At 43.2% G+C, this 26,502-nt stretch overlaps 1 protein-coding gene across 12 annotated transcripts in view; it reads right to left on the bottom strand.

The window, feature by feature from the left end:
• Positions 1-15,094, bottom strand: part of LOC134357228 (xanthine dehydrogenase-like) — a 123,871-nt gene extending 108,777 nt beyond the window's left edge. For 2 of the 12 annotated variants that reach the window (XM_063068539.1, XM_063068546.1), the window contains exons 1-3: positions 9,153-15,089; positions 4,768-4,883; positions 2,019-2,130 (exon numbers count right to left, since the gene is read on the bottom strand). In XM_063068539.1, coding sequence (XP_062924609.1) covers positions 2,019-2,118 — 100 coding nt within the window. In that variant the 5' untranslated portion in view covers positions 2,119-2,130; positions 4,768-4,883; positions 9,153-15,089. Of the gene's footprint in view, positions 1-2,018; positions 2,131-4,767; positions 4,884-9,152 lie in introns of those variants that run through there. The other 10 variants (XM_063068538.1, XM_063068545.1, XM_063068542.1 and 7 more) reach the window with 7 other exon arrangements.
• Between the last annotated feature and the right edge of the window lie 11,408 nt (positions 15,095-26,502).

Here is a 26,502-nt window from a genome sequence, read left to right as displayed (position 1 = left end):
CTCCACAGCTCTCTGTGGCAATGAATTCCACAGATTCACCATCCTTTGGCCAAAGAAATAACTACTCATTTCTGTTTCAATGGGACGCCCTTCTATCCAGAGTCTAGAACCTCTGGTGTTAGACTCTCCCACTATTGAAAACATTATCTTCACCTCTACTCTAATCGAATATTGGAACACCAAGATAATGAGATTGTCAATCAGATCCCCCTCATTCTTCTCAACTCTGACAAGTACAGGTCCAAAGCCATCGAACACTCCTCAGAAGTTAATCTTTTCATTCCTAGGATCGTTCTCATGTACCTCCTCTGGATCCTCTTCAATGATGGCACATCCTTTCTTAAATAAGGGGCCCCAAACTGCTCACAAGACTCCAAATACGGTCATACCTCTCTAGCCAAACCTGAACTTGATTCCTTCAAATATTACTTGAATTTCCAAAACCCAGTTAACCAAGAGACATAGAGACTGGCACATGGAGTGAAAAAAAGCCCACAAACTTAGAAGTCATGCAGCCTTGTGGAGGCAAAAGGTTAACTCTTTGGATCAAGACTCTGCATGAATCAAGCTGCATCCCACAGAATCTTCTAAGTCCTCCATTAAGAACATATAACATGGAACAGTACGGCACAATGTAGTCCCTTTAGCCTACAATGTTGTGCCAACATTTAACCTACTCTAAGATCAATCTAATGTTTCCCTCCCACATAGCCCTCCATTTTCTATTGCCCGTGACCCTATCCAAGAAACTCTTAAATGTCCCTAACTGCCTCTACCAGCAACCCTAGCAGTATGTTCCTTACACTCACTCCGTATAAAAAAATTACCTATCCTTTAACTTTACACTGCCTCAGTTACTAAGTGCACTGAATTTAAAAACCCATCCTCAAACCTCCTTCTACCTTTGCCACATCATAGCTCTGTAGTGCCCTCCGGTCTCTTATCACCTCATCTCCCTGTTCATTTGTAGCAAAACTTTAGATTATATCAGACATTGTCTATAAATTGCTCTTCCCCCAACATCCATCAGCTTCTCTACTTCTTTATATATTTCAAAAATCTTCAATACCATCATAAATTTTGTCCACTAAAAACTCACTCCACAATGCATTTATTCCCACCTTCTTCACCCTTTCAAGACATGAGGTATTTTTGACATTAGACCACAAGACATTGAAGCAGAATTAGGCCATCCAGTCTGCTCTGCCATTCTATCATGGCTGATTACAATCTCTTTCAACCCCATACTCCAGCCTTCTCCCCATAACCTTTGACACCTTTACTAATCAAGAACCCATTAACATCTGCTTTAAATATACCAAATGAGTTGGCTTCCACAGCAGTCTGTGGCAATGAATTCCCCACATTCACCATCCTCTAGCTAAAGAAATTCCTGTTCATCTCTGTTATAAATAGATGAACCTCTATTTTGCAGCTAGACTCTGCCCTACAACAGGAAACATACTCTCCATGTCCACTCTATCTAGGGGTTTCAATATTTGATATTTCAATGAGATACCCTGCTCATTCTTCTAAACTCCAATGAGTATAGGCCCTGAGCCATCATTCGCTCCATATATGTTGACCTTTTAATTCCAGAATCATTTCCATGACCCTCCTCTGGATCCTCTCCAATGTCGGCTCATACTTCTTAGATAAGAGGCCCAAAACTGCTCACAACAAGTGGGGTCTGGCCTATGATTTATAAAGCCTTAGCATCACATCCTTGCCCTTATATTCTAGTCCTCTTGAAATGAATGCTAACATTGCATTTGACTTCTGTACCACCAACTCAACCTGCATGTTAGCCTGTAGGGAATCCTGCATGAGTACTCCCAAGCCCCCTTTCACCTTTAATTTTTGAATTTTCTCCCCATTTAGAAGATAGTGTATATCTTTATTCCTTCTACCAATGTACATGAACATACAACTCCCTACACTACATTCCATCTGCCACTTGCTGCTTTGACTCTCAAACCAATTTTATTCTAATATTCTGTAGAAGATGCTGTTTTTACCATCGTGGAAAGCTCCATTCACTCGAAGGAAGAACAGTCCTGCGGCAATGCCCTCTTCAGATGGGACATAGCCTTCTGTCTGAAGTGCGACAGACTCCATGTTACTTCTGACCTGAGCAGATTCAAAAAATAAAAGCAATAATTCAGTGAAATATATCTAAAGTATAACACACATCAAGAATCAGAACTAAAATGTGAAAGCAGATGGAAGCCTCCCCTCTGTGGACTCCGTTTATACTTTTCACTGTCTCGATAAAGCACCCAACATGATCAAAGACTCTACCCCATACAGACATTCTCTCTTCTTCCCCTTCCCATCAGGCAGAAGATGCACATGCCTGAAACCATGCACACAACACCAGGCTTGAGGACAGCTTCTGTCAGGTTAAGACTATTAAAAAGGCCTCTAGTATGAAAAAGTGGCCTCTTGATCTCACAAGGTGACCTTGCACCTTGTTGTCTATCTGCACTGCATTTTCTCTGTGACAGTAACACTCTATTCTGCATTCTGTTGTTGGTTTACCTTGTACTACCTCAGTGCACTGTGTCATGAATTGTATGAACAGGATGCAAGGCAGGTTTTTCCACCTCTGCATGTCTGAGAATAATAAACCAATTTACCAATTATGAACAAAACTCTTGAAACCATAAGCAAAAGGTTGTGAATTAATTAAACTTAAGATTACATTAAGTTACCTGTAACATTTTGTTGGTGCCTTTACAGCACTGTACATGCTTTCTGATACCTCATCAGAAAGATTATGCAATGCTGACTGTTTACAGCCCTCTCTCACTGATTAGTTTCACCATGCTATATACAGGTGTGGAAGCATTTTAACACAAAATTAGAGGAAAAGTCACAACACAAGAGCACTAAACCATTTGGTGACCTTGTTCTTGTTTATGGCCATTCTACAAATGTTATCTATCCTGTCCTTCACCCAATCAAATGCATTAATTTGCTTTAAACTTTGCTTTGCTATTTTTCATAGAATCATGCGAAAACTGTCTTTAACTTCACCAGTTCTAATGAAAGGCCATTAACCTGAAATGTTTTTTTTCCCCCAACCTGGTGGCATGAATATCAATTTCTCCTTCCGGTAAACCAATTCTACCCATCCCCTTCCTTTATTCCCCACTCTCACCTTTTATTTCTTCTCACCTGTCTATTACTTCCCCTGGGTCACCTCCTTCTTCCTTTTCTCCAATGGTCCACTCCCCTCCCTGAACAAATTCCTTCCTCTTCAGCTCTTTATCTTTCCCACCCATTGGCTTCACCCATCTCTTTCCAGCTATCCTCCTTTCCCTCCCCCACCTTTATATTCTTCCCCCTTCCTCTTTAGTCCTTGGCCCAAAGCATCGACTATCTATTCATTTCCACAGACGCTGCCTGACCTGCTGAGCTCCTCCAACATTTTGTGTGTGTTGCTTTGGATTTCCAGCCTCTACAGATTTTCTTGTGTTTACATTCATTTTTCTTTCTATAAATGGTGCTTAGCCTGCTGAGTTCCTTCCAACAATTTCCATTTTTATTTCAGATTTATATTTAAGAGTATATTACATTTGATTTTAAACATCCTTCAACAAGTCTTGTACAAAAAGTTTTAGTACCCAGCAGTAGCAAAAAGGGACAAAGGTTATTGTTAATGTACTACAACTAGACCGAGTTGCATTGTGTTGAACAAAGTCAAGAACAGCTGCAAAGACAGTGCTGTTGTTGTCAACTGGAGGCTTCAGTGGAATACCCTAGGAGCTGAGGGTCTGCAGATTTTCTGCGGGTATCCAAACCATGCCACTAAGTCACACAACCTTTTTATTTCTGATTTCCAACTCCTCCCCCCCCCCACATTCTAAAAGACTTACGGGTTAAGGTTAGTAAGTTGTGAGCATGCTATGTTGACACTCTAAGCTCAGCCACACTTGCAGGCTGCCCCAGTACAATCCTCGCTGACTTAATTTGATTCGACGCAAATGATGCATTTCTCTATGTTTCAATATTTTTGTGTGCATATGACAAATAAAGCTAATCTCTCTCTTTAAAAGTTCCTGTGTCATGAAGGAGCTTCTGCTAACTGGTCCATCTTTGGTATATTTAAAGCAGAGGTTGATAGGTTTTTGATTAATAAGGATGCCAAAGATGACAGAATAAGAGGTCGGAGAATGTAAGGTGTTGTTCCTCCAACCTGAGTGTGGCTTCATCTTGACAGTAGAGGAGGCCGTGGATAGACATATCAGAATGGGAATGGGACGTGGAATTAAAATGTGTGGCCACTGGGAGATCCTGCTTTCTCTGGCGGACAGAGCGTAGGTGTTCAGTGAAACAGCCTCCCAGCCTTATACAACACCTTATATTCCGTCTGGGTAGCCTCCAACCTGATGGCATGAACATTGACATCTCTAACTTCCGTTAATGCCCCACCCCCCCTTTGTACCCCACCCGTTATTTATTTTTATTATTATTATTTTTTCTCTTTCTCTCTCCTTTTTCTCCCTCTGTCCCTCTCACTATACTCCTTGCCCATCCTCTGGGCTTCCCCCTCCCCTTTTCTTTCTCCCTAGACCTCCCATCCCATGATCCTCTCATATCCCTTTTGCCAATCAACTTTCCAGCTCTTAGCTCCATTCCTTCCCCCTCCTGTCTTCTCCTATCATTTCTGATCTCCTCTCCCCCTCCCACTTTCAAATCTCTTACTATCCCTTCTTTCAGTTAGTCCTGACGAAGGATCTCGGCCTAAAACGTCGACTGTACCTCTTCTTATAGATGCTGCCTGGCCTGCTGCGTTCACCAGCATTTTTTATGTGTGTTGCTTGAAATTCCAGCATCTGCAGATTTCCTCGTGTCCAGACTTCTCTTTGTGGATGACTCTTAAATGCCGTCAAAATGGTTACTCAGTTAAAGGGCAATACTATAGGCCATGCAAGTGAAAGCAGGTCTAGAAATTTATTACATAAATTTGGCACTCTGTCCTTTTGTATGTGTTATACACACACTTGTATGTGATATACACTCTGCCGATAGATTTGGAGGATTTGCAGAGATAACATAAGCTGCATTTCTCTAATGATTTGATGCAGCCTTTGCATTCCAAAGGCCTAAAGGCAGGTAGAGGTACTGTGTTTACCATGAACTTCCTGCTGGGTGAGGTCGTAATCTACAAAATTTTAGATCGCTAAAGGCACAGTAAATGGTGATGAATTTCATGACAGAAATTTAGATTGAGAAGTAGCTCCCAGGATATAGTAAGTTTCAAGGTGTTACTGTGCACATCCTAGAGACTAGATTGCTCTACCAAACACTGACAGCAAATCATTCAAGTATTAAGGTGAAAATCCACTGATTTCTTTAAACACACTACCTTTATTCCTTTACGACATTCCTTAAAACTTGTCTTTAACCAATTTCTTAGTCATTTGAGCAGACTCAATGAGCTGAATGGACTAATTCTGCATTATGCCACATGGTCTTATTTGCTATGATATTTTCATATTCACTCTGTGACTTTTTAAATAATATTTATGTGAAGCACTGAGACATTTTTGCCATGTTAACAACACGATATGAGAGTCTGTCACTTTCATCAACTTGTGTGGCTCACACATATCAACACTGAGATCTCTTCTTCAGAATCCTTCCCTTAAAGTCATTGGCTTTCCAATTGGTTCACCACTTTACATAAACAACTTCCTCTGCTCAGTTCAATTTTACTCATTACGTCTAGGAAGCACTTTGGCATTTTTCTACATTAACAAAGTTCTAGAAGTTTCAATTAAGAATTTGTAAATGAGAAACTAACTCCTGAAATAATAATCTCAATTGAGCAGAGAGCATTTGAAATTGGAATTGGATTATTATTATCACATGCACTGAGATACAGTGAAAAGCTTGTCTTGCATTCTGCTCACGCAGATCAGATCATTACACAGTGCACTGAGGCAGAACAAAGCAAAACAATAACAGAATGCAGAATAAAGTTTAATGACTACCAAGAAAGTACAGTGCCAGTTATAAAAGTGCAATAAAATACAGTGCAAGATTATAATGTGAGGTTAAGAGTCCACTTAAAATGAACTTTTTTATAAAGGATACAAAGTTATTCTTCAAAGAAAACTGGAATTGTTAATACAACTTAACTTTTGAAAATGTGACTTAGATTTACTATGCACCTGGCATTTCAACTCCCTAATTAAAGGATTAGATATCATTTGTTTAGATTACACAGAATTTTCCAATGCTTGACCTGAAACTCGTTGGGAGTGAAAAAGTAATACAAATTTGATCTGTGCACAGAAACGAACTGCAAACTTGTTCTACAGGCTTGTGCTGCCTCAGATGTACCGTTCCTTCTCCTTTGTCTTCTCAGCCCTCCCACATTCGGATCAGAAACAAATGCTTCACCTGCACGAAAAATGGCAGATGCATCGAGCAGATGTTGAGAAACTAAGTTAATGCATCAAGAAATTGAACGATGTGCAGAAAAGTGATCAACTTCTCTAGGAATCCAAGCTTTCCAAATTTATGGCAGAGAACAGGGACTGAGCAATGTTACTGCTATTGTTAACAGTTCAACACTGACTCAGAGCCCTTGGAGGGCTTTTCCAATGGCTTGCTGCACCTCAGAATCAGAGTCAGGTTTAATAACACTGGTATATGTTGTGAAATTTATTGTTTCACAACAGCAGAACAGTGCAATACATAATAAAACTACAAATTACAGTAAATATATACTGCATATATCAAATTTTAAATTAAATTAGTGCAAAAAGAAAAGAAAAATAAATACTGAGGTCGTATTCATGGGTTCATTATTCATTCAGAAAACTGATGGCAGAGGGGAAGAAGTTGTTCCTGAAACGTTAAGCGTGTATCTTCAGGCTCCTGTACCTCATCCTTAATCGTAGCAATGAGAAGAGGGCGTGTTCTAAGTGATAGCGGTCCTTAATGACAGAATATAGAAAAGGCATGTGATAAGGTCAATGTTACAATAGTCCTGGGGGTTTTCAATATGCAGGTATGTGTAGATTTGGAAAATCAGATTGGTGCTGGATCCCAAATGAGGAAATTTTTAGAATGCCTACAAGATGGCTTTTTAGAGCAGCTTGCAGTTAAACCCACTAGAGGAAAGGTAATTCTGGATTGGGTGTTGTGTAATGAACCAGATTTGATTAAAGGAATCCTTGGGAGACAGTGATTATAACAATGGTAGAATTCACCCTGGAGTTTTAGAGGGAGAAGCTAAAGTCAGATGTACGTATTACACTTTGTGCTGTTCTGCGAGAGCTGCTTGTTTTCAGCTTATGTTTGGGTTATTGTTGAAGATAAGAGATGAGGAGAAATGTGTGCCATCCAATTAGGATTGCTGATTAAAGGGAGGTTTCTCTAGTGAGGGACACTAAGGCTGGGCTTGGAGCTTTTGTTTGAGAGGAGATGAAGAGAGAAGACAGTCGGAAGAACCGGTCGTAGCATACGATCCGGTGGGAGACCCGTCTGTTTGAGATGGATTGCGAGCGATGTTTGGAAGGTGGTGTGGGCGTTCACGTTGACCGAGGGTTCAGCGCGTGAGTGACAGAGAAGTTCAAGATGAGCTCCAACTTGTGCACATTTGACTGTTTAATTAGAATGTACCCTTTTCTTTTTGTTATTCTTCACTAACCCTTTAGTTAAGATCCATAAATATAATTCCTTTAATCGTATGTAGTGTACTGTCTGTTATTTTGTGGCATTAATTTGTAACAGGGCAGCAAATGACACAGCATCCATACAAACCAGGGTCTCATGAGTTTGGCAGGGCCGGAGGTTGTCTTTCCCAGGCTTACGCAGCCAAAGAAACAAGGGTGCTTCACTGTGAAGTAAAGGAAATTAGAGGCGTGAGGGAGGAGCTGACCAATGATAATTGGAAGGGGACACCAGCAGGGATAACAGAACAGCAGTGGCTGGAGCTCCTGGGGGAAATTCCGGAGATATGGGATACTTTAGAGGTATTCCAAAAGATGAAGAAGCATTCTTAAAGGGAGGATGAGGCAACTATGGCTGACAAGTCCAAGACAGCTCAAAAGCAAAAGAGAAGGCATATAATGCAGCAAAAATTAATGAGAAGTTAGAGGATTGGGAAACTTTTAAAAGCCAATAAAAGACAACTAGAATAGAACCATTAAGAATAGAAAAAGAAACAACTAAGTATAAGTGAAACAGTACAAAATCACTGATGATCCTAAAGCAGCATCAGTCCTTTCAGCTGAATGTAGAGGACTGAGTGCCTGGATTCTACTTTTTTAAAAATAAGAACTTTGCTCACAAAACATTTAAACAATCCAGCCTGGACTTGTTTTGAAATTAACATTGGAAGTGGAATGACATCCTTTTAAACGGAACAAAAGTGCATCCAGAAACTGCTCAGTATGTGAGAATCCTTCTGAAATACATTAAAAATTTTCGGACTTCCGGGTCAACAAGGGAATGGCGGCGTAAGGAAAAGGTCTCTCGACAAAAAAGGTAAACTGCCCCAAAATCGAAATTAGACAAATACTTAATATTGCATAACTATATTAATAAAAGGGGCAAGGATGATGTCTAAGAACAAGATTAAAAAGTCCGCTCAGAAGGCTGATAAACACAAAGAGACGCAGCAAGGCGAAGGGCCTAGCTCTCCCACGGCAAGCCAGGACGGAGATAATGAGGAGGAATCGGTGAATCTGTCTTTGATTCTCGGAGAGATTCGCGAGTTCCGACAAGATAACAACAAATAGCTGGAAGATATTAAAGGAGAAATAGTAAAAATTAATTCCAGGATAGATGAAGCCGAATCCAGGATTGTAGGAATTGAGGAGAAGCTACAAAACGCAGAGGAAGTGATAGCACGGGAGTTCCCGAAGGAACCGAAGGTAAACCCGGATTGATGATTCCCTTCATAGAGAAGCTGCTTAGAGAGAACCTTGATATACCGGCCGCAAAAGACCTACAGATAGAAAGGGCTCACCGCGCGTTGGCACCACAGCCCCCGGCAGGCGCCCAGCCCAGATCGATTCTGGTCAGATTTCTCAGTTACAGAACGAAGGAAGAGGTGCTTAAAAGAGCATGGCAAAAGAAAGGTTTCATGTGGAACAACTGCAAAATCAGTTTAAACCACGACTACGCACCGGGGATTCTTGCCAGACGGAAGGAATATACGGAAACACGGAGAGTCCTGAAGGAAAACAACATCAGATTCCAGACCCTGTATCCAGCTCGGCTGAGAGTCTTTTACGACGAAGGGACAAAAACTTACGCTACGGTGGAGGAGGCAACATCGGACCTGGCGGACCGGGGACTACCTATTAAGGTCATCACCCAACCGGAGTCGCTACTGGAGAGGATTCGGCAGAAGTCGTGGCAGTTACTGGGGCGAGGACGCTCCACTCGAACCAGAGTGTCAAACTACAAGGAAAAGCGAATGTACAGAGAATACAGATTAATTAAGAGAAATGACTGAAAAGAGTAAATCGGACTTAAAGGTAAAATGAAAGCTGGTAACTGAAAATAAACTAGACGGAATAACTTGAATCCTGACGGTCCTAACGAAGGGTCTCAGCCCGAAACGTCGACTGTACCTCCTCCTAGAGATGCTGCCTGGCCTGCTGCGTTCACCAGCAACTTTGATGTGTGTTGCTTGAATTTCCAGCATCTGCAGAATTCCTGATGTTTGCGGAATAACTTGAATGATAGCAATATGGTGGAGACATAAATAGGAGAAAATTCTCTATGATTATTCAAACTGCTGAGGGCCCTCTAACACAGGGTGAAGATAGAGGTTATCCCCCTGAACTGAGGCGGGTCGGTGCTCAGGCTTCACTGTTGGAAGTCGGGAAAAATTTTCAAATGTTATAGTTCAACAATGTCTAGGGTGTGGTTATATGTCTTGGTTTACTGTTGAGAAGGGATTGCTTACTGTTTGGTTAGAAAAGGAGAGTTTTTTTTCTACTAGAGCAAAATGCAAATTGAATTGGTAAAAATAATTTCCTATAATGTTAATGGGGTTTTGAATCCAATTAAAAGAAATGAGATTATATCTAAATTGAAAAGAGAGGGTACAAATAGCTTTCCTCCAGGAAACACATATGAGCCAATCAGAACATGAAAAATTAAAAAGAATGGGCTTTAAGCATGTATTTTATTCATCATATAAATTGAGCCACAAAAGAGGAGTAGCTACTTTAATACCAAGTACTCTTAATTATGAACATATTTCGGAGACTAAAGACAAAGATGGACGATTTGTAAAAATTACGGGAAGAATAGAAGGTACAGAAATAACATTACTGAATGTTTATGCTCCACCAGGTTGTGAATGGTCATTCTACAGACACAATTTTGACCTAATGGTCAGTTCTCAAGGGGTAGTAATCTGTGGAGGGGATTTTAATATTAGGTTAAATCCTGCATTAGATTCTTCAAGAATAGTTACTCACAATAAACCTCTGACTCGGAAAATGAATTTATTGATGGAGGAGTTGGGAATTATAGATGTGTGGAGGGAATTACACCCCACTAGTAAAGATTATACACATTACTCTTTCCCTCATTCAGCATATTCAAGGATAGACTATTTCTTTATCTTTAATACAGATAGACTCAGGATAAAAAACTGTAATATTGCAACAATTGATCTGTCCGATCATAGACCCCATTTTTTTCTACTTCATCTAGCTGTCTCAAGTCAGGTTAGGAGCTCCAGAGAATTACACATGAAAATTTACACAGATTGTTCATGAATGCATCCAATTGCTCCTGAACTCAATACTTTATTGCATTATTACACTTCAGCATGTCAGTTTTGACTCCAGCCAGCCAGATTCTCTCTCATTGCATGTGACAATCATTTAGGGAGGTCGTGTCGTAATAGGTTCATCATATGCCTTGGGCTGGGTTAGACAAGCAGCAAGAACAGAATATCTGTAACTCAGTGAAGATACTGCACTTCATCTCCAAATATATACAAAGGCGTCATATTTTGTACAAAGGGCGCATGGACCACAGCACTAAGGTGAACAGGCTTTTCCACCCTGACTAAGTTAAATATTGACGGAAAATTTGTAAATTGGTGAGTTAGCTCACTATCATTACATGTACCACAGCACAGCGGAAAACTGTCCTGTTCATACAGATTGATACATTACAACAACACTTTGAGGTAGTACAAGGGAAAACTGAATGCAGAATGAGGTGTTACCCTTAAAGAGAAAGTGCAGTGCAGGTAGATAACAAGGTGTAAGACCATAACAGGATAGATTGGGAGGCTATGAGTCCATTCTACTGCACTAGGGAATTCAATAGTCTTATTACAGCAGGATGGAGGCTGCCCCTTTGAGCCCAGTGGTATGTGCTTTCACACTTTTGTATTTCAGTTTGAGCCGAGATCAGACTGTGAGATTCACTTGTTCCACAACAATCAGAGTGAAAAATGTGAGAAATCACGTTCATTTTAAGTTGCAGAGAAATGCAGTCTACTACACTGGAGTAATTACAAGCAAACTTCAATTACGCTCCGTCCAATCTGGTGTATAGTACTGTTCTCCACCAACCCCACACAGGGAAACCAAACACAGGTTCGATGATCGAGTGGAAGAGCACAGAACAGACTTGACAGGCTGAATAGCATAATTTTGCTCTTACGGTCTCTGGTTTTCAATCAGTCCACAGGGTCACCCTGAGTTTCTAGTTGCCTGTCACTTTAATTCTACACTCCATTCCCACTCTGTCCTAATTGTCTGTGGCAATTTGCACTTTTCTAACAAAGCCCAATACAGACTGAGCATTTTCCATCTAGGTAATTTGCTTCCTTTAGGATTCAGTATTGAAGTCAGCATTCTAGATTACTCACTATATTGTTCAATATTGTTTGTATGAGACTGACCAATTCTATTGTTAAGTTTTCCACCTGTAATAAACACAGTCTTTTCCTTGCTGAGAGTAACAGCCTGATCTATTGCACATTTCCAACTTCTGCCTTTGCTTTTTGGCTCTCTCCATTTCACAGCTTCAACATGTTCCACTTGTTTTCTCTCCTCTCAACTGTTTCATTAATCTATCGACCCAACAACTTCATAAACATCCAATCACCATCCAACCCTGGTCTCACCCAGGAGACATTCCCGCTGCCCTTCCAACTCTCTCACCCACCCCCTTGCAACTTAATAATGTTTGCTCACTTTTTCATTTCTAATCAAGGGTATTTGACTTGAAACATCAATTACTTCTTTCCACAGATACTGCCTGGCCTTTAGAGTGTTTCCAGTGGTTGGTAAGTTGATGGAAAAGATCCTGACAGGCAGTATTTATGAACATTTGGAGAGGTATAATATGATTAGGAATAGTCAGCATGGCTTTATCAAAGGCAGATAGTGCATTACGAGCCTGATTGAATTTTTGGAAGATGTAACTAAACACACTGATGAAGGTACAGCAGTAGACGTAGTGTATAGGCATTTGATAAGGTACCCCATGCAAGGCTTATTGAGAAAGTAAGGAGGCATGGGATCCAAGGGGACATTGCTTTGTGGTTCCAGAATTGGCTTGCCCACAGAAGGAAAAGAGTAGTTGTAGAAAGGTCATATTCTGCATGGAGGGCAGTGACCAGTGGTGTGCCTCGGGGATCTGTTCTGAGACCCCTTCTCTTTGTGATTCTTATAAATGACCTGGATGAGAAAGTGGAGGGATGGGTTAGTAAATTTGCTGATGACATAAAGGTTGGGGGTGTTGTGGATAGTGCAGAGGGCTGTCAGAGGTTACAGCGGGACATCAACAGGATGCAAAACTGGGCTGAGAAGTGGCAGATGGAGTTCAACCCAGAGAGTGTGAGGTGGTTCATTTTGATAGGTCAAATATGATGGCAGAATATAGTATTAATGGTAAGACTCTTGGCAATGTGGAGGATCAGAGAGATCTTGGGGTCTGAGTCCCTAGGACACTCAAAGCTCCTACACAGGTTGACTCTGTGGTTAAGAAGGCATACAGTGCATTGGCCTTCAACAACCATGGGATTGCGTTTAAGAGCTGAGAGGTAATGTTACAGCTATATAGGATCCTGGTCAGACCCCACTTGGGGTACTGTGCTCAGTTCTGGTCACCTCACTACAGGAAGGAAGTAGAAACTGTATAAAGGGTGAAGAGGAGATTTACAAGGATGTTGCCTGGATTGGGGAGAATGCCTTAAGAGAATAGGTTGAGTGAATTTGGCCTTTTCTCCTTGGAGCGACGGAGGATGAGAGGTGACCTGATAGAGGTGTATAAGATGATGAGAAGCATTGATCGAATGGATTGTCAGAGGCTTTTTCCCAGGGCTGAAATGGCTTTCACAAGAGGGCACAGTTTTAAAGTGCTTGGAAGTAGGTACAGAGAAGATGGCAGGGCAAGTTTTTTTTTACGTAGAGAGTGGTGAGTGCATGGAATGGGCTGCTGGCGATGGTAGTGGAGGCGGATATGATAGGGTCTTTTAAGAGACTCCTGGATAGGTACATGGAGCTTAGAAAAATAGAGGGCGATGGGTAACCCGAGGTAATTTCTAAAGTAAGTACATGTTCGGCACAGTATCGTGGGCCGAAGGGCCTGTATTGTGCTGTAGTTTTTCTATGTTTCTATGTTTTCTGCTTTTATCCACACTCAAGAGGTCTGCTTGCATATAAAATTAAAACCCGCTCTGTATCTGAATTGGATGTTTGGGTTGTTGTCGGTTTGAGACAATTAGCCAGGCTCTACAACACTTTACCAAAGCCAACTGTAAGAATTTCATCCTCATTTGCAAATAGCCCTGCTGCCAAGTCACAAAATACATATGAAATCTACCTTGCCAATATGCCCCATTCAATGAATCCAGCCTTCTCAATACACATTTTCAAATCCCTATATCATTTTCAATGGCATTAGAGTTCAATTGTAGACACTTTTCTTCTCGCCTCCATTCTTATGTCTTTACATAATACCTCCAGTACTAGCAACCGCCCACCACCAAACTGATAACCTCTTGTTCAAATCTCTACATACAAAGTGCTGATTTTGTTTTTTTAAATAGACAAAGTCCTTTTACATAATTCATTACTCCACCAAGATAAAGAGGATGTTGAATACCAGCTCTGTCAATAAATACTGTACCTTGTAGATACATTTTCACAACCATTTTTAATTGAAAGTGCACATCTATCACCAGAACAATTTTCATGTAATGGCCTCCCTCTGCACCACATCCAGTATTCTTGTTAGTTTGGATCTTACCAACAACTCATTTGCTAGTTGCTTGAGATACATCTTAACAAACAACAGTCAATCTCACTTTGAAGGTATTTCTGAATTGCATTAAAATACTTTCAACAAGCAAATATTAAAATGTGAAGAGAATTGAGCTCCTTAATTGATCTATTCCTTCTATGTTTTAGTTGATATTAAGACTTGTTAGAAGTTGATTTCAAAGTTTGCTAATACAATCTGTTCAAGTTTCTACTACATCAATTTGTATATTCTGAACACAATAGCTTCTATTTACCCAATACTTAACAACAAATAAATCTTATATCCAAAGATGCAAACTGTAGTCCATAGAATTCTTTAACTTTCCATATGAAGCAAAACAATAAGAAAGAAAATGGTAACAAGAGAACAGGACTGAATCTTGCTTCACAACATCCAAGACAAGCAATCAGAACCATAAAAATGCTTGCAATAATTCTTGTTCTTTTGGAAAATTGAAACACTTACCTACAGCTAACAGGTTAGATCGAAGCTCCACAACCTTGTTGTGGCAAACAATTACACCATTAATGAGCAGAAGAGACTCCAGCCACATCCATGTCCTCAATGACAACAGATCTCAGAAGTGAACACCAGTCAAAACTGAAAAGCTTGTAACTGCATTCAACTCCAATTACAGTGAATTACTCAACTGCTTCCTTTTTCAAATCCACAGCAATAGGAAAGCTTATCCGCCAACAATCTGAGACACGCCACACAATATGAAAGAAAAACAGATGAGAGCACTGCTTATAGCAAAGGCACCCTTTAGATGCTATGCTGCAATTAAACACTTCCAATCAATTAGCCATGCTTCTAGCATTTTAGTAGAATTACAATGCAGAACATAGAATAGTACAGCACAGTACAAGCCATTCAGCCCACTTATATATACGTACTCTATGATCAATCTAATCCTTTCTTTCCTACACTGCCCATAACCCTCTAGTTTTCTTTCATCCATTTACTTATCTAGTAGTGTCTTAAACTTCCCTATTATATCAGCCTCTACCAGCAATCCCAGCAGTGCATTCAAGGTATTTCCAACTCTGTGTAAAAAAAATACCATGTGACATTTAGGGGTGTTATGGTAGCATAGTGGATAGCTTTACAGTGCCAGTAATCCAGGTTCAATTCTGCTGCTGTCTCCCGGTGACTGGAATTCTTCCTCGTTCTCCAGTTTCATCCCACCTTCCAAAAACATTACAGATTACTACATTAACTGTTAACACGGGTACAATTGGGTGGTGCAGGCTTGTTGGGCTGGAAGGGTCTCCCAACGTGCTGTATTGCTAACACACACACACAATGCTGGAGAAACTCAGCAGAGTCAGGCAGCTTCTGTAGAGAGGAAGAAAGAGTTGATGTTTTGGACCGAGACCCTTCATCAAGACCCTGATTTCTAAGTCCTGATGAAGAACCTTGTTCTGAAACATCGATTCTTTAGTTCTCTCCATAGATGCTACCCAATATGTTGAGTTCCTCCAGTGGTTTGCGTATATTAACACTTCACTTGCTACGCTAAACTTTCATCCCATTCCCCAGCAGCACATAGTGGCTGTGGTCCGTACCATCAACAAAATACATTGTAATTACTCTTCTGATAGCACATTCTAAGTCTGCAACCCTAAACTCCAATAAGGAAAAGGATAGTAAGCATACGAGAATATCACCATCTGCATAATTCTCTCCAAGTCACATCCCATTCAAACATGAAGTAGTGATTTATCTTCTCCATTAGGACTGTAGCTAAATCCTGCTGTTTCACCCCAACAGCACTACAGAATACCACAACCTGAAGGACAATGACCGTTCCACTCACCCAGACTTTCCAGGGTCAATCAGCAATGGACAATTAACACCACGCTTGCTTGTGATACTCGCAATCCAAACAGAAAATCAGTATTTAAAGATACTAAGCAACACACACAAAATGCTGGAAGAACTCAGCAGGTCAGGCAGCATCTGTAGAAAGGAATAGAGTTGATCTGTTGATGTTTCAGGCCGAGACCCCTCAACAAGGTTGGAAAGGAAGGGGGAAGATGCCAAAATAAAAAGGTGGAGGGAGGAAGAGGAGGAGGACAGCTAGATGATGGGTGAAGCCAGGTAGTATGAAAGGTAAAGGACTGAAGAGGAGAGTGGACCATAGAAGAGAGGGAAGGAGGAGCGGACCCAGGGGGAGGTGATAGGCAGGTGAGATGTAAGAGGCCAGAGAGGGGAATAGAAGAGGGGAGGGGGAGAGATTTTTTCATGCCATCAGGTTAGAGGCCTTCTAGACAGAATACAAGGTGGTGTTCCTCCACCCTGTGGGTGACCTCATTGTGGGACAAGAGGAGGTCTTGAACCAACATAACGCAGTGCAAATAGGAATCAGAATTAATATGTTTGGCCACCAGAAAGTTCTGCTTTTGGCGGATGGAGTGGAATACTTCTGAAGGATAGCATATACATTGGAGCTAGAAAGTTTAGGAAACCTGTAGAATTTTCTCTATTTCTGCATAATTATGACCTAAAATTTGATCAGATCATCACACAAGTCCTAAAACTAGACAAAGAGAACCCAATTAAATAAATAACACAAAGAACATTATACTTGTTCATTTATTTATTGAGAAAAATGATCCAATATGACATGTATTCACTGGAAAAAGTACATGAACCTTTCCTTTCAGTAACTGGTGTGACCCCCCGACCCCCCCTTGTACTTCACCCCAATGTTTCTGGTAACTTCACCAGTCTTGCACATCAGTTTGAAAGAATTTTAGGCCATTCCTCCTTACAAAACTGCTTCAACTCTGGGATGTTGGTGAGCTTCCTTGCATGAACTGCTTGTTTCGGGTAGTTCCACAACATTTCTATAGGATTAAGGTCAGAACTTTCACATGATTTTTCTTCTTTTTAAACCATTCTGTTGTTGATTTACTCTTTTCTTTCAGATCATTGTCCTGTTGCATTATCCAACTTCTATTAAATTTCAGGTGACAGACTGTTATCCTGACATTGTCCTGTACAATATCTTAATACAATTTTGAATTGTTTCCTCAACAACTACAACCGGTCCAGGCCCTGAAGGAGCAAAGCAGCCCCAAACCATGATGCTCCTTCCACTATGCTTCGCAGTTGTGATGAGGTTTTAGTGTTGGTGTGCAGTGGCCTTTTTCCTCCAAACATAGCAATGTGCATTTCTGCCAGAAAGTCCAACTTTTGTCTCATCTGTCCACAGAACATTGTCCCAGAAGCATTGTAGAACATCCAGTTGGTCTTTTGCAAACTTGATATGTGCAGCAATATTTCTTTTTTGGAGAGCAGTCGTTTCCTCCACGGCGTCCTTCCATGAACACCATTTTTGTTCAGTACTTTCTTATAGTGGACACATGAACAGAGAATTTATCAAGTTCTACAGATTTCCGCAGGTCTTTTGCTGTTACCCTTCAGCTCTTTTTCATCTTCTTCAGCATTGCATGTTATGCTCTTGGTGTGTTCTTTGCAGGATGCCCACTCCTAGGGAAAGTAGCAACAATACTGAATTTCCTCCACTTGTAGACAATTTCTCTAACTGTGGACTGATGAACACTCAGGTCTTAAGAAATGCTTCCTATACCCTTTTCCATCTTCATGCATCTCTGTAATTTTTCTTCTAAGGTCCTCTGAAAGTTTTTTTAAAATCAAGGCATGATGCACATAAATAGATCTTTCTTGAGAAGAGCAGGCTCTGTCAGTAACAGGACTTCTGTGTGTCTTTTTTTATAGGACAGGGCACCTCTACAACCCACACCTGCAATCTCATCTCATTGATTGGAGCACCTGATTCCAAATAGCTTTTATAAAAGGCATTACCCTGGAGGTTCACATACTTTTTCCAACAAACACACGTAATATTGGATCATTTTTCTCAATAAATAAATGATTAGGTATAATGGTTTTAGTGTTATTTATTTAATTCGGTTCTCTTTATCTAGTTGTAGGACGTGTGAAGATCTGATCACATTTTAGGTCATATTTATGCAGAAATAAAGAAAATTCTACAGGGTTCACAAACTTTCTAGCACCACTGTAGATCATTGAAATATCACATTTACAAAAGTAAATTTTAAGATAACTGGCAGGAAGTCACTACCATAATGGGAGCTCCTCCATCAATTTAAACAGACCCTGGTTAGAACACATCTGCTCAGAGAATAGATTATTGAGATGCCCCAGAACAAAAAGCTATCTCAGATATATCCATACAATTCTGGTGGGGCTACAAATCGTTATAGACATATCATCTAAAAATCTGGCTGAACACTCATCTGATTTTATCTCACAAATTACATTCAAAATGACCCAAAGTATATGTGGGGATGAGGGAGGGGTGTAGGAAGGGTGAAGGGTGAAGGGTGTGAAGGAGCTGGGGTGGGGTGTATTGATGTAAGGGGTGTGGGGGAGGGCTGATGTGTTAGGGGTAGGGGTAAGATAAGGAAGGGCTGTGTTTGGGGTGGGGAGTGTTTGGGAATAGGGGTCTGAAGATTTTTTATGTTTGTGGCAGGTGCTGGGTGTGAGGAATGAATTCAGAGAGGCTGGATGACGTGTTAGAGGGGTATGAAGGCATTAGGAAGATTGGGTGTGTTGAGCATTTTGATGAAGCTGGGGCGCAAGGGGTGTGTTTTAGGGGTCCAGGGAGGGCAGGAAGTGTTAGGAGGACGAGAGGGAATGGACTGGGGTGATTTGTGGAAGGGTACATTCAGAGGGGTTGTGGCTTGGAAAAGGTGTTTTACAGCAGTGTAAGAGGGTAAGAGTTTGTTAAGGGGGTGTGAGGTGTTGGTGGGGTTTGAGGAGGGAAAGTGGTGTGTGAGCTGTTGGTGGGGTCTGAGGGTCAGTGGGGTTTGAGGAGGAGAAGGAGGAGGGGTTTGTTAGCGGGTGAGAGGTGTCGGTGAGGTTTGAGGGGGAGGAGGGGTTTGTTAGCAGGTGTGAGGTGTCAGTGGGGCTCAAAGGGGTGCGAAGTTTGTGACAGGGAGGGATGGATATGTTAGGTGGGGTTTGAGGGGGTGTGAGGTTGGTGACGGGGAGGGATGGATATGTTAGGTGGGGTTCGAGTGGGTGTGAGGTTTGTGACCAAGAGGGATGGATATGTTAGGTGGGGTTTGAGGAGGTGTGAGGTTTGTGACAGGGAGGGTTGGATATGTTAGGTGGGGTTCCGGGAGTGTGAGATTTGTGATGGGGAGGGTTGGATAAATTAGGTGGGATTTGAGGGGTTTATTAGCGGGTGTGAGTTTTGTGACGGGGAGGGATGGATATGTTAGGTGGAGTTTGAGGGGGTGTGAGGTTTGTGAGGGTGGGTTGGATATGTTAGATGGGATTTGAGTGGGAGGAGGAGTTTGTTAGCGGGTGTGAGGTTTGTGACAGGGAGTGTTGGATACGTTAGGTGGGATTTGAGCAGTTAGCGGGTGTGAGGTTTGTGACGGGGAGGGATGGATATGTTAGGTGGAGTTTTAGGGGTGTGAGGTTTGCGACGGGGAGGGATGGATATGTTAGGTGGAGTTTGAGGGGGTATGAGGTTTGTGACTGGGAGGGATGGATATGTTAGGTGGAGATTGAGAGGGTGTGAGGTTTGTGACTGGGAGGGATGGATATGTTAGGTGGAGTTTTAGGGGTGTGAGGTTTGCAACGGGGAGGGATGGATATGTTAGGTGGAGTTTGAGGGGGTGTGAGGTTTGCGACTGGGGGGATGGATATGTTAGGTGGAGTTTGAGGGGGTGTGAGGTTTGTGACTGGGAGGGATGGATATGTTAGGTGGAGTTTGAGGGGGTGTGAGGTTTGTGACTGGGAGGGATGGATATGTTAGGTGGAGATTGAGGGGGTGTGAGGTTTGTGACTGGGAGGGATGGATATGTTAGGTGGAGTTTTAGGGGTGTGAGGTTTGCGACGGGGAGGGATGGATATGTTAGGTGGAGATTGAGGGGGTGTGAAGTTTGTGACTGGGAGGGATGGATATGTTAGGCGGGATTTGAGGGGGTGTGAGTTTTGTCACGGGAGGGGTGGATATGTTAGGAGGGGATCGAGAGGGTGTGAGGTTTGTGACGGGGAGGGATGGCTATGTTAAGTGGGGTTTGAGGGGGAGGTGAGTAGTATGTTAGTGGGGCTTGAGGGTCAAGGTCATGTTAAGAGGGTGTGAGAGCAACAACACATCGAAACGCAACGCTCGATCAACTAGTTCCGCTCACCTACCGCCCTCGCGTGTAAGTCGGGACTCACGCAATTCCAAAAGGCGGAATCCTTTGATTTTCATAGTGATGGCCCGTTGGTCACTGCTCTGGCCATTCAAAACTGGTGTATGTGGGAATAACTTCCCTCAAGAGGGTAGTGAATCTCAGGAACACTCAGCCCCAAAGGGTGCTGGAGGGCTGATCGTTAAAATCATTTAATGCAGAAATAAAGTGCTAATTTCCTGCTGGTGATTAAACTGCAAATACATAAACAACAACAAGGTGCAGACTCCGGTTATCTGGCATGCAAAATCTTGATGGTATAGCGTTCAACTCACACTTTAATGAAAATTGTGAGTCCGATGCGTTGGCGTTCTGCAACCCCCTCAAGGTCGAAAAGAACAAAATCTTGCTCCTTCTCGATGTAAACAGCCTCTGATGAAAGCAAGCTTCCGAAGCTGTGGCATCTGTTAACTTTATCAAAAATTGGATTTTTCTGACGATATTATTTTTATAGATTATTGCTATTCGGAGCTGAGATGGGACTGTTTCTCCTGCAGCACCCCGTGGTGTGCCGAGTATGCAACTCTCTGTGATAAGGCGGTGGCTGGGAACGGACCCAAGTGCAAGACACAGACACTGAAGTACTAGTGACAGGACTAGGATATAGGCTGAGGGCAAGGACATGAACACGAAAACCGGGGACCCGGAACAGGACTGGACAAGAGAGCTAGGAGCCCGGGCCAGAGACTGGACAAGGACCCAGTACCTGGGTATTGCCTCTGGCTCGGACCCCAGAAATAGGCAAGGACAAGGCTTGGCAGGCAGACAGGACGAGGCTGGAGTCCTCAAGCTTGAGGCTAGAGGCGAGGCTTGGCAGGAGGCTGGTGGCTAGAGACTTGAGGCGAGGATTGGCAGGAGACAGGAGGCTAGAGACGAGGCTTGGCAGGAGGCAGGAGGCTAAAGGCTAGAGACGCGGCGTGGCAGGAGGCAGGAGGCTAAACGCTAGAGACGAGGCGTGGCAGGAGGCAGGAGGCTAAAGGCTAGAGACAAGGCTTGGCAGGAGGCTGGAGTCTTCAGGCTTGAGGCTAAGCAGGCTCCTCCTGGGCAGAGTGCGGATCACCACCCGACGGAGGCAAGGGACAGGAAGGGACAGAACTGACCGCAGGTAATGGCAAGACGGCCTTGGTTACCCGATGGAGGCAAGGGACAGGAAGGGACAGAACCAACCGCAGGTAACGGCAAGATGGCCTGGCTTACCTGGGTGGAGGCAAGGGACAGGAAGGGAGCTAGGTACAGGGTGGCTCCAGGACAAGACTACAGGCGAGACAAGGTGAGAGTTACCAGCAAGACAAGGCAAGGCTTCAGGCAATGCAAGGCGAGACGAGAACTTCAGGTGAGGCGAGAGTTACCGGCAAGACAAGGCAGGGCTTCAGGCGAGGAAACAGAAGGCAGAGGAAGGGATACAAGGACAAGAACAATCCAGCAGCCATGCCCTGGTCTCTGAAGGTATTTATGCAGCCAGCCCCAATGAGCATCAGCTGCCTCAATTAGAGCTCAACAAGAACAGAAACAGGGTAGACAGGAAAACCTGGAGCAAGGGTCGATGGACCGGACCATGAACTGGAATACGGACTTCACTGACCGGACCATGACACTCTCAAGATATCATTGAAACACCTGCAACAAGAAAAAGCTGGAAAATGGAGAGGGAGAACATGGCTGGTTAGAGTCAAAAGGTGAAACTCACTGGGTATACTTAAAGCGGGGCTTGATCGGCTCTTGATTAGTAATGGCGTCAAAGGTTACTGGGAGTAGGCTGGAGAATGGGGTTGAGAGGGAAAATAAATCAACCGTGGTTGAGTGGCAGAGCAGACTTGATGGGCTGAATGGCCTCATTCTGCTCCTATGTTTTATAGTTTAACTTGGGATTTCACAGCAGTTGACTGAACTCAAGGACAGTTGACAAGACTGAACTTGGTGTATCATGCACAGTTCTGATCACCTGGCTATAGGCAGTGAGATGATTAAGACCATAAGACATTACATCATGGTTGATCTATTATCCCTCTTAATCCCATTCTCCTTGCCTTCTCCCATAACCTTTTAAGCCCTTACTAATCAAGAACCATTCAAACTCTGCTTTAAATATACCCATTGACTTGGCCTCCACAGCCATCTGTTACAATGAAGTCCACAGATTCACCACTCTGGCTGAAGAAATTCTTCCTCATCTCTGTTCTAAAGGGACATCCTTGTATTCTGAGTAATAGACACAAAATGCAGGAGAAACTCAGCAGGTCAGGCAGCATCAATGGAAATGAATAGGTAGTTGACATTTTGGGCTGAAACCTTCTTTAGGACTGAGAAGAAATAGGAAGATGCCAAAATTAAAAGGTGGGGTAGAGGTAGGAGACTAGCTGGTAGGTGATAGGTGAAGACTGGTGGGTGGCAAAAGTCAAGGGCCGGAGAAGGACACTCGCATGGTTTGTTGCCTCCCGGGTGCCAGGGTCCAGGATGTCTCTGATCGGGTGCACGACATCCTGGTACGAGAGGGAAAGCAACCAGAAGTCGTGATACATGTAGGGACCAACGACATAGGCAGGAAGAGGGATGAGGTCCTGAAGTGTGAGTTTCGGGAACTAGGCAGAAGGCTGAAGAACAGGACCTCAAAGGTGGCGTTCTCAGGATTGCTGCCAGTGCTACGTGACAGTGATGGTAAGAAATGGAGGAGATGGCAGTTGAATGCCTGGCTGAGGAGTTGGTGCAGATTTTAGATTTCTGGATCATTGGGATCTCTTCTGGGGAAGGTGGGACCTGTACAGATTGGATGGGTTGCACCTGAACTCAAGGGGGAGCAATATCCTTGCAGGTAGGTTTGCTAGCATGGTTCGGGAGGGTTTAAACTAATTTGCAAGGGGGATGGGACCCAGAGCGATAGAGCAGTGAAAGAAGTGCATGGAGTAAAGCCAGATCTAACATATAGAGAGGCTTTGAGGAAAGAGAAACAGAATAAACGGTGTAAAGGTAGTAAGGTAGAAGGGCTGAAATGTGTGTACCTCAATGCAAGAAGCATCAGGAACAAAGGTGATGAATTGAAAGCTTAGATACATACATGGAATTATGATGTAGTGGCCATTACAGAGACTTGGCTGGCACCAGGGCAGAACTGGATTCTCAATATTCCTGGATTTCAGTGCTTTAAAAGGGATAGAGAGGGCGGAAAAAGAGGAGGAGGGGTGGCATTACTGGTCAGAGATACTATTACAGCTACAGAAGGGGTGGGTAATGTAGCAGGATCCTCTTTTGAGTCAATATGGGTGGAAGTCAGGAACAGGAAGGGAGCAGTTACTCTACTGGGGGTATTCTATAGGCCCCCTGGTAGCAGCAGAGATACAGAGGGGCAGATTGGGAGGCAGATTTTGGAAAGGTGCAAAAATAACGAGGTTGTTATCATGGGTGACTTTAACTTCCCTAATATTGATTGGCACCTGATTAGTTCAAGGGTTTAGATGGGGCAGAGTTTGTTAAGTGTGTCCAGGACAGATTCCTGTCACAGTATGTGGACAGGCCGACTAGGGGAATGCCATACTAGATCTAGTACTTGGTAATGAACCGGGTCAGGTCACAGATCTCTCAGTGGGTGAGCATCTGGGGGACATGACCACCACTCCCTGGCCTTTAGCATTATCATGGAAAAGGATAGAATCAGAGAGGACAGGAAAATTTTTAATTGGGGAAATGCAAATTATGAGGCTATAAGGCTAGAACTTGCGGGTGTGAATTGGGATGATGTTTTTGCAGGGAAATGTACTACGGACATGTGGTCAATGTTTAGAGATCTCTTGCAGGATGTTAGGGATAAATTTGTCCCGCTGAGGAAGATTAAGAAGGGTAGGGTGAAGGAACCACGGGTGACAAGTGAGGTGAAAAATCTAGTCAGGTGGAAGAAGGCAGCATACATGAGGTTTAGGAAGCAAGGATCAGATGGGTCTATTGAGGAATATAGGGTAGCAAGAAAGGAGCTTAAGAAGGGGCTGAGAAGAGCAAGAAGGGGGCATGAGAAGGCCTTGGCAGGTAGGGTAATGGAAAACCCCAAGGCATTCTTCAATTATGTGAAGAAAAAAAGGATGACAGGAGTGAAGGTAGGACCGATTAGAGATAAAGGTGGGAAGATGTGCCTGGAGGCTGTGGAAGTGAGCGAGGTCCTGAATGAATACTTCTCTTCGGTATTCACCAATGAGAGGGAACTTGATGATGGTGAGGACCATATGAGTGAGGTTGATGTTCTGGAGCATGTTGATATTAAGGAAGAGGAGGTGTTGGAGTTATTAAAATACATTAGGATGGATAAACCCACGGGGCCTGATGGAATATTCCCCAGGCTGCTCCATGATGCGAGAGAAGATATTGCTGAGCCTCTGGCTGGGATCTTTATGTCCTCGTTGTCCATGGGAATGGTACCGGAGGACTGGAGGGAGGCGAATGTTGTCCCCTTGTTCAAAAAAGGTAGTAGGTATAGTCCAGGTAATTATAGTGCAGTGAGCCTTACGTCTATGGTGGGAAAGCTGTTGAAAAAGATTCTTAGAGATAGGATCTTGGGGCATTTAGAGTATCATGGTCTGATCAGGGACAGTCAGCATGGCTTTGTGAAGGGCAGATCGTGTCTAACAAGCCTGACAGAGTTCTTTGAGGAGGTGACCAGGCATATAGATGAGGGTAATGCAGTGGATGTGATCTATATGGATTTTAGTAAGGCATTTGACAAGGTTCCACATGGTAGGCTTATTCAGAAAGTCAGAGGCATGGGATCCAGGGAAGTTTGGCCAGGTGGATTCAGAATTGGCTTGCCTGCAGAAGGCAGAGGGTGGTGGTGGAGGGAGTACATTCAGATTAGAGGATTGTGACTACTGGCGTCCCACAAGGATCTGTTCTGGGACCTCTACTTTTCGTGATTTTTATTAACGACCTGGATGTGGGGGTAGAAGGGTGGGTTGGCAAGTTTGCAGATGACACAAAGGTTGGTGGTGTTGTAGATAGTGTAGAGGATTGTCAAAGATTGCAGAGAGACATTGATAGGATGCAGAAGTGGGCTGAGAAGTGGCAGATGGAGTTCAACCCGGAGAAGTGTGAGGTGGTAGACTTTGGAAGAACAAACTCCAAGGCAGAGTACAAAGTAAATAGCAGGATACTTGGTAGTGTGGAGGAGCAGAGGGATCTGGGGGTACATGTCCACAGATCCCTGAAAGTTGCCTCACAGGGGGATAGGGTAGTTAAGAAAGCTTATGGGGTGTTAGCTTTCATAAGTCGAGGGATAGAGTTTAAGAGTCGCGATGTAATGATGCAGCTCTATAAAACTCTGGTTAGGCCACACTTGGAGTACTGTGTCCAGTTCTGGTCGCCTCACTATAGGAAGGATGTGGAAGCATTGGAAAGGGTACAGAGGAAATTTACCAGAATGCTGCCTGGTTTAGAGAGTATGCATTATGGTCAGAAACTAAGGGAGCTGGGGCTTTACTCTTTGGAGAGAAGGAGGATGAGAGGAGACATGATAGAGGTGTACAAGATAATAAGAGGAATAGGTAGAGTGGATAGCCAGCGCCTCTTCCCCAGGGCACCACTGCTCAATACAAGAGGACATGGCTTTAAGGTAAGGGGTGGAAAGTTCAAGCGGGATATTAGAGGAAGGTTTTTGACTCAGAGAGTGGTTGGCGCGTGGAATACACTGCCTGAATCAGTGGTGGAGGCAGATACACTAGTGAAGTTTAAGAGACTACTAGACAGGTATATGGAGGAATTTAAGGTGGGGGCTTATATGGGAGGCAGGGTTTGAGGGTCGGCACAACATTGTGGGCTGAAGGGCCTGTACTGTGCTGTACTATTCTATGGTTTCTATGAAGAAGGAATCTGATAGGTGAGGAGAATGGACCATTGGAGAAAGAGAAGGAGGAGGAGACCCGGGGGAAGTAATAGGCAGGTGAGAAGAGGTCAGTGGGGAATTGCGGGGGGTCGGGGGGGGGCGGTGAATTGTGTTAGAGTGAGTTTT

This window comes from Mobula hypostoma, chromosome 16, assembly GCF_963921235.1.
Source record: "Mobula hypostoma chromosome 16, sMobHyp1.1, whole genome shotgun sequence".
NCBI lineage: Eukaryota > Metazoa > Chordata > Chondrichthyes > Myliobatiformes > Myliobatidae > Mobula > Mobula hypostoma.
The sequence above is the reverse complement of the archived record's forward strand: the minus strand, read 5'-3'. Positions and strand labels throughout refer to the sequence as shown.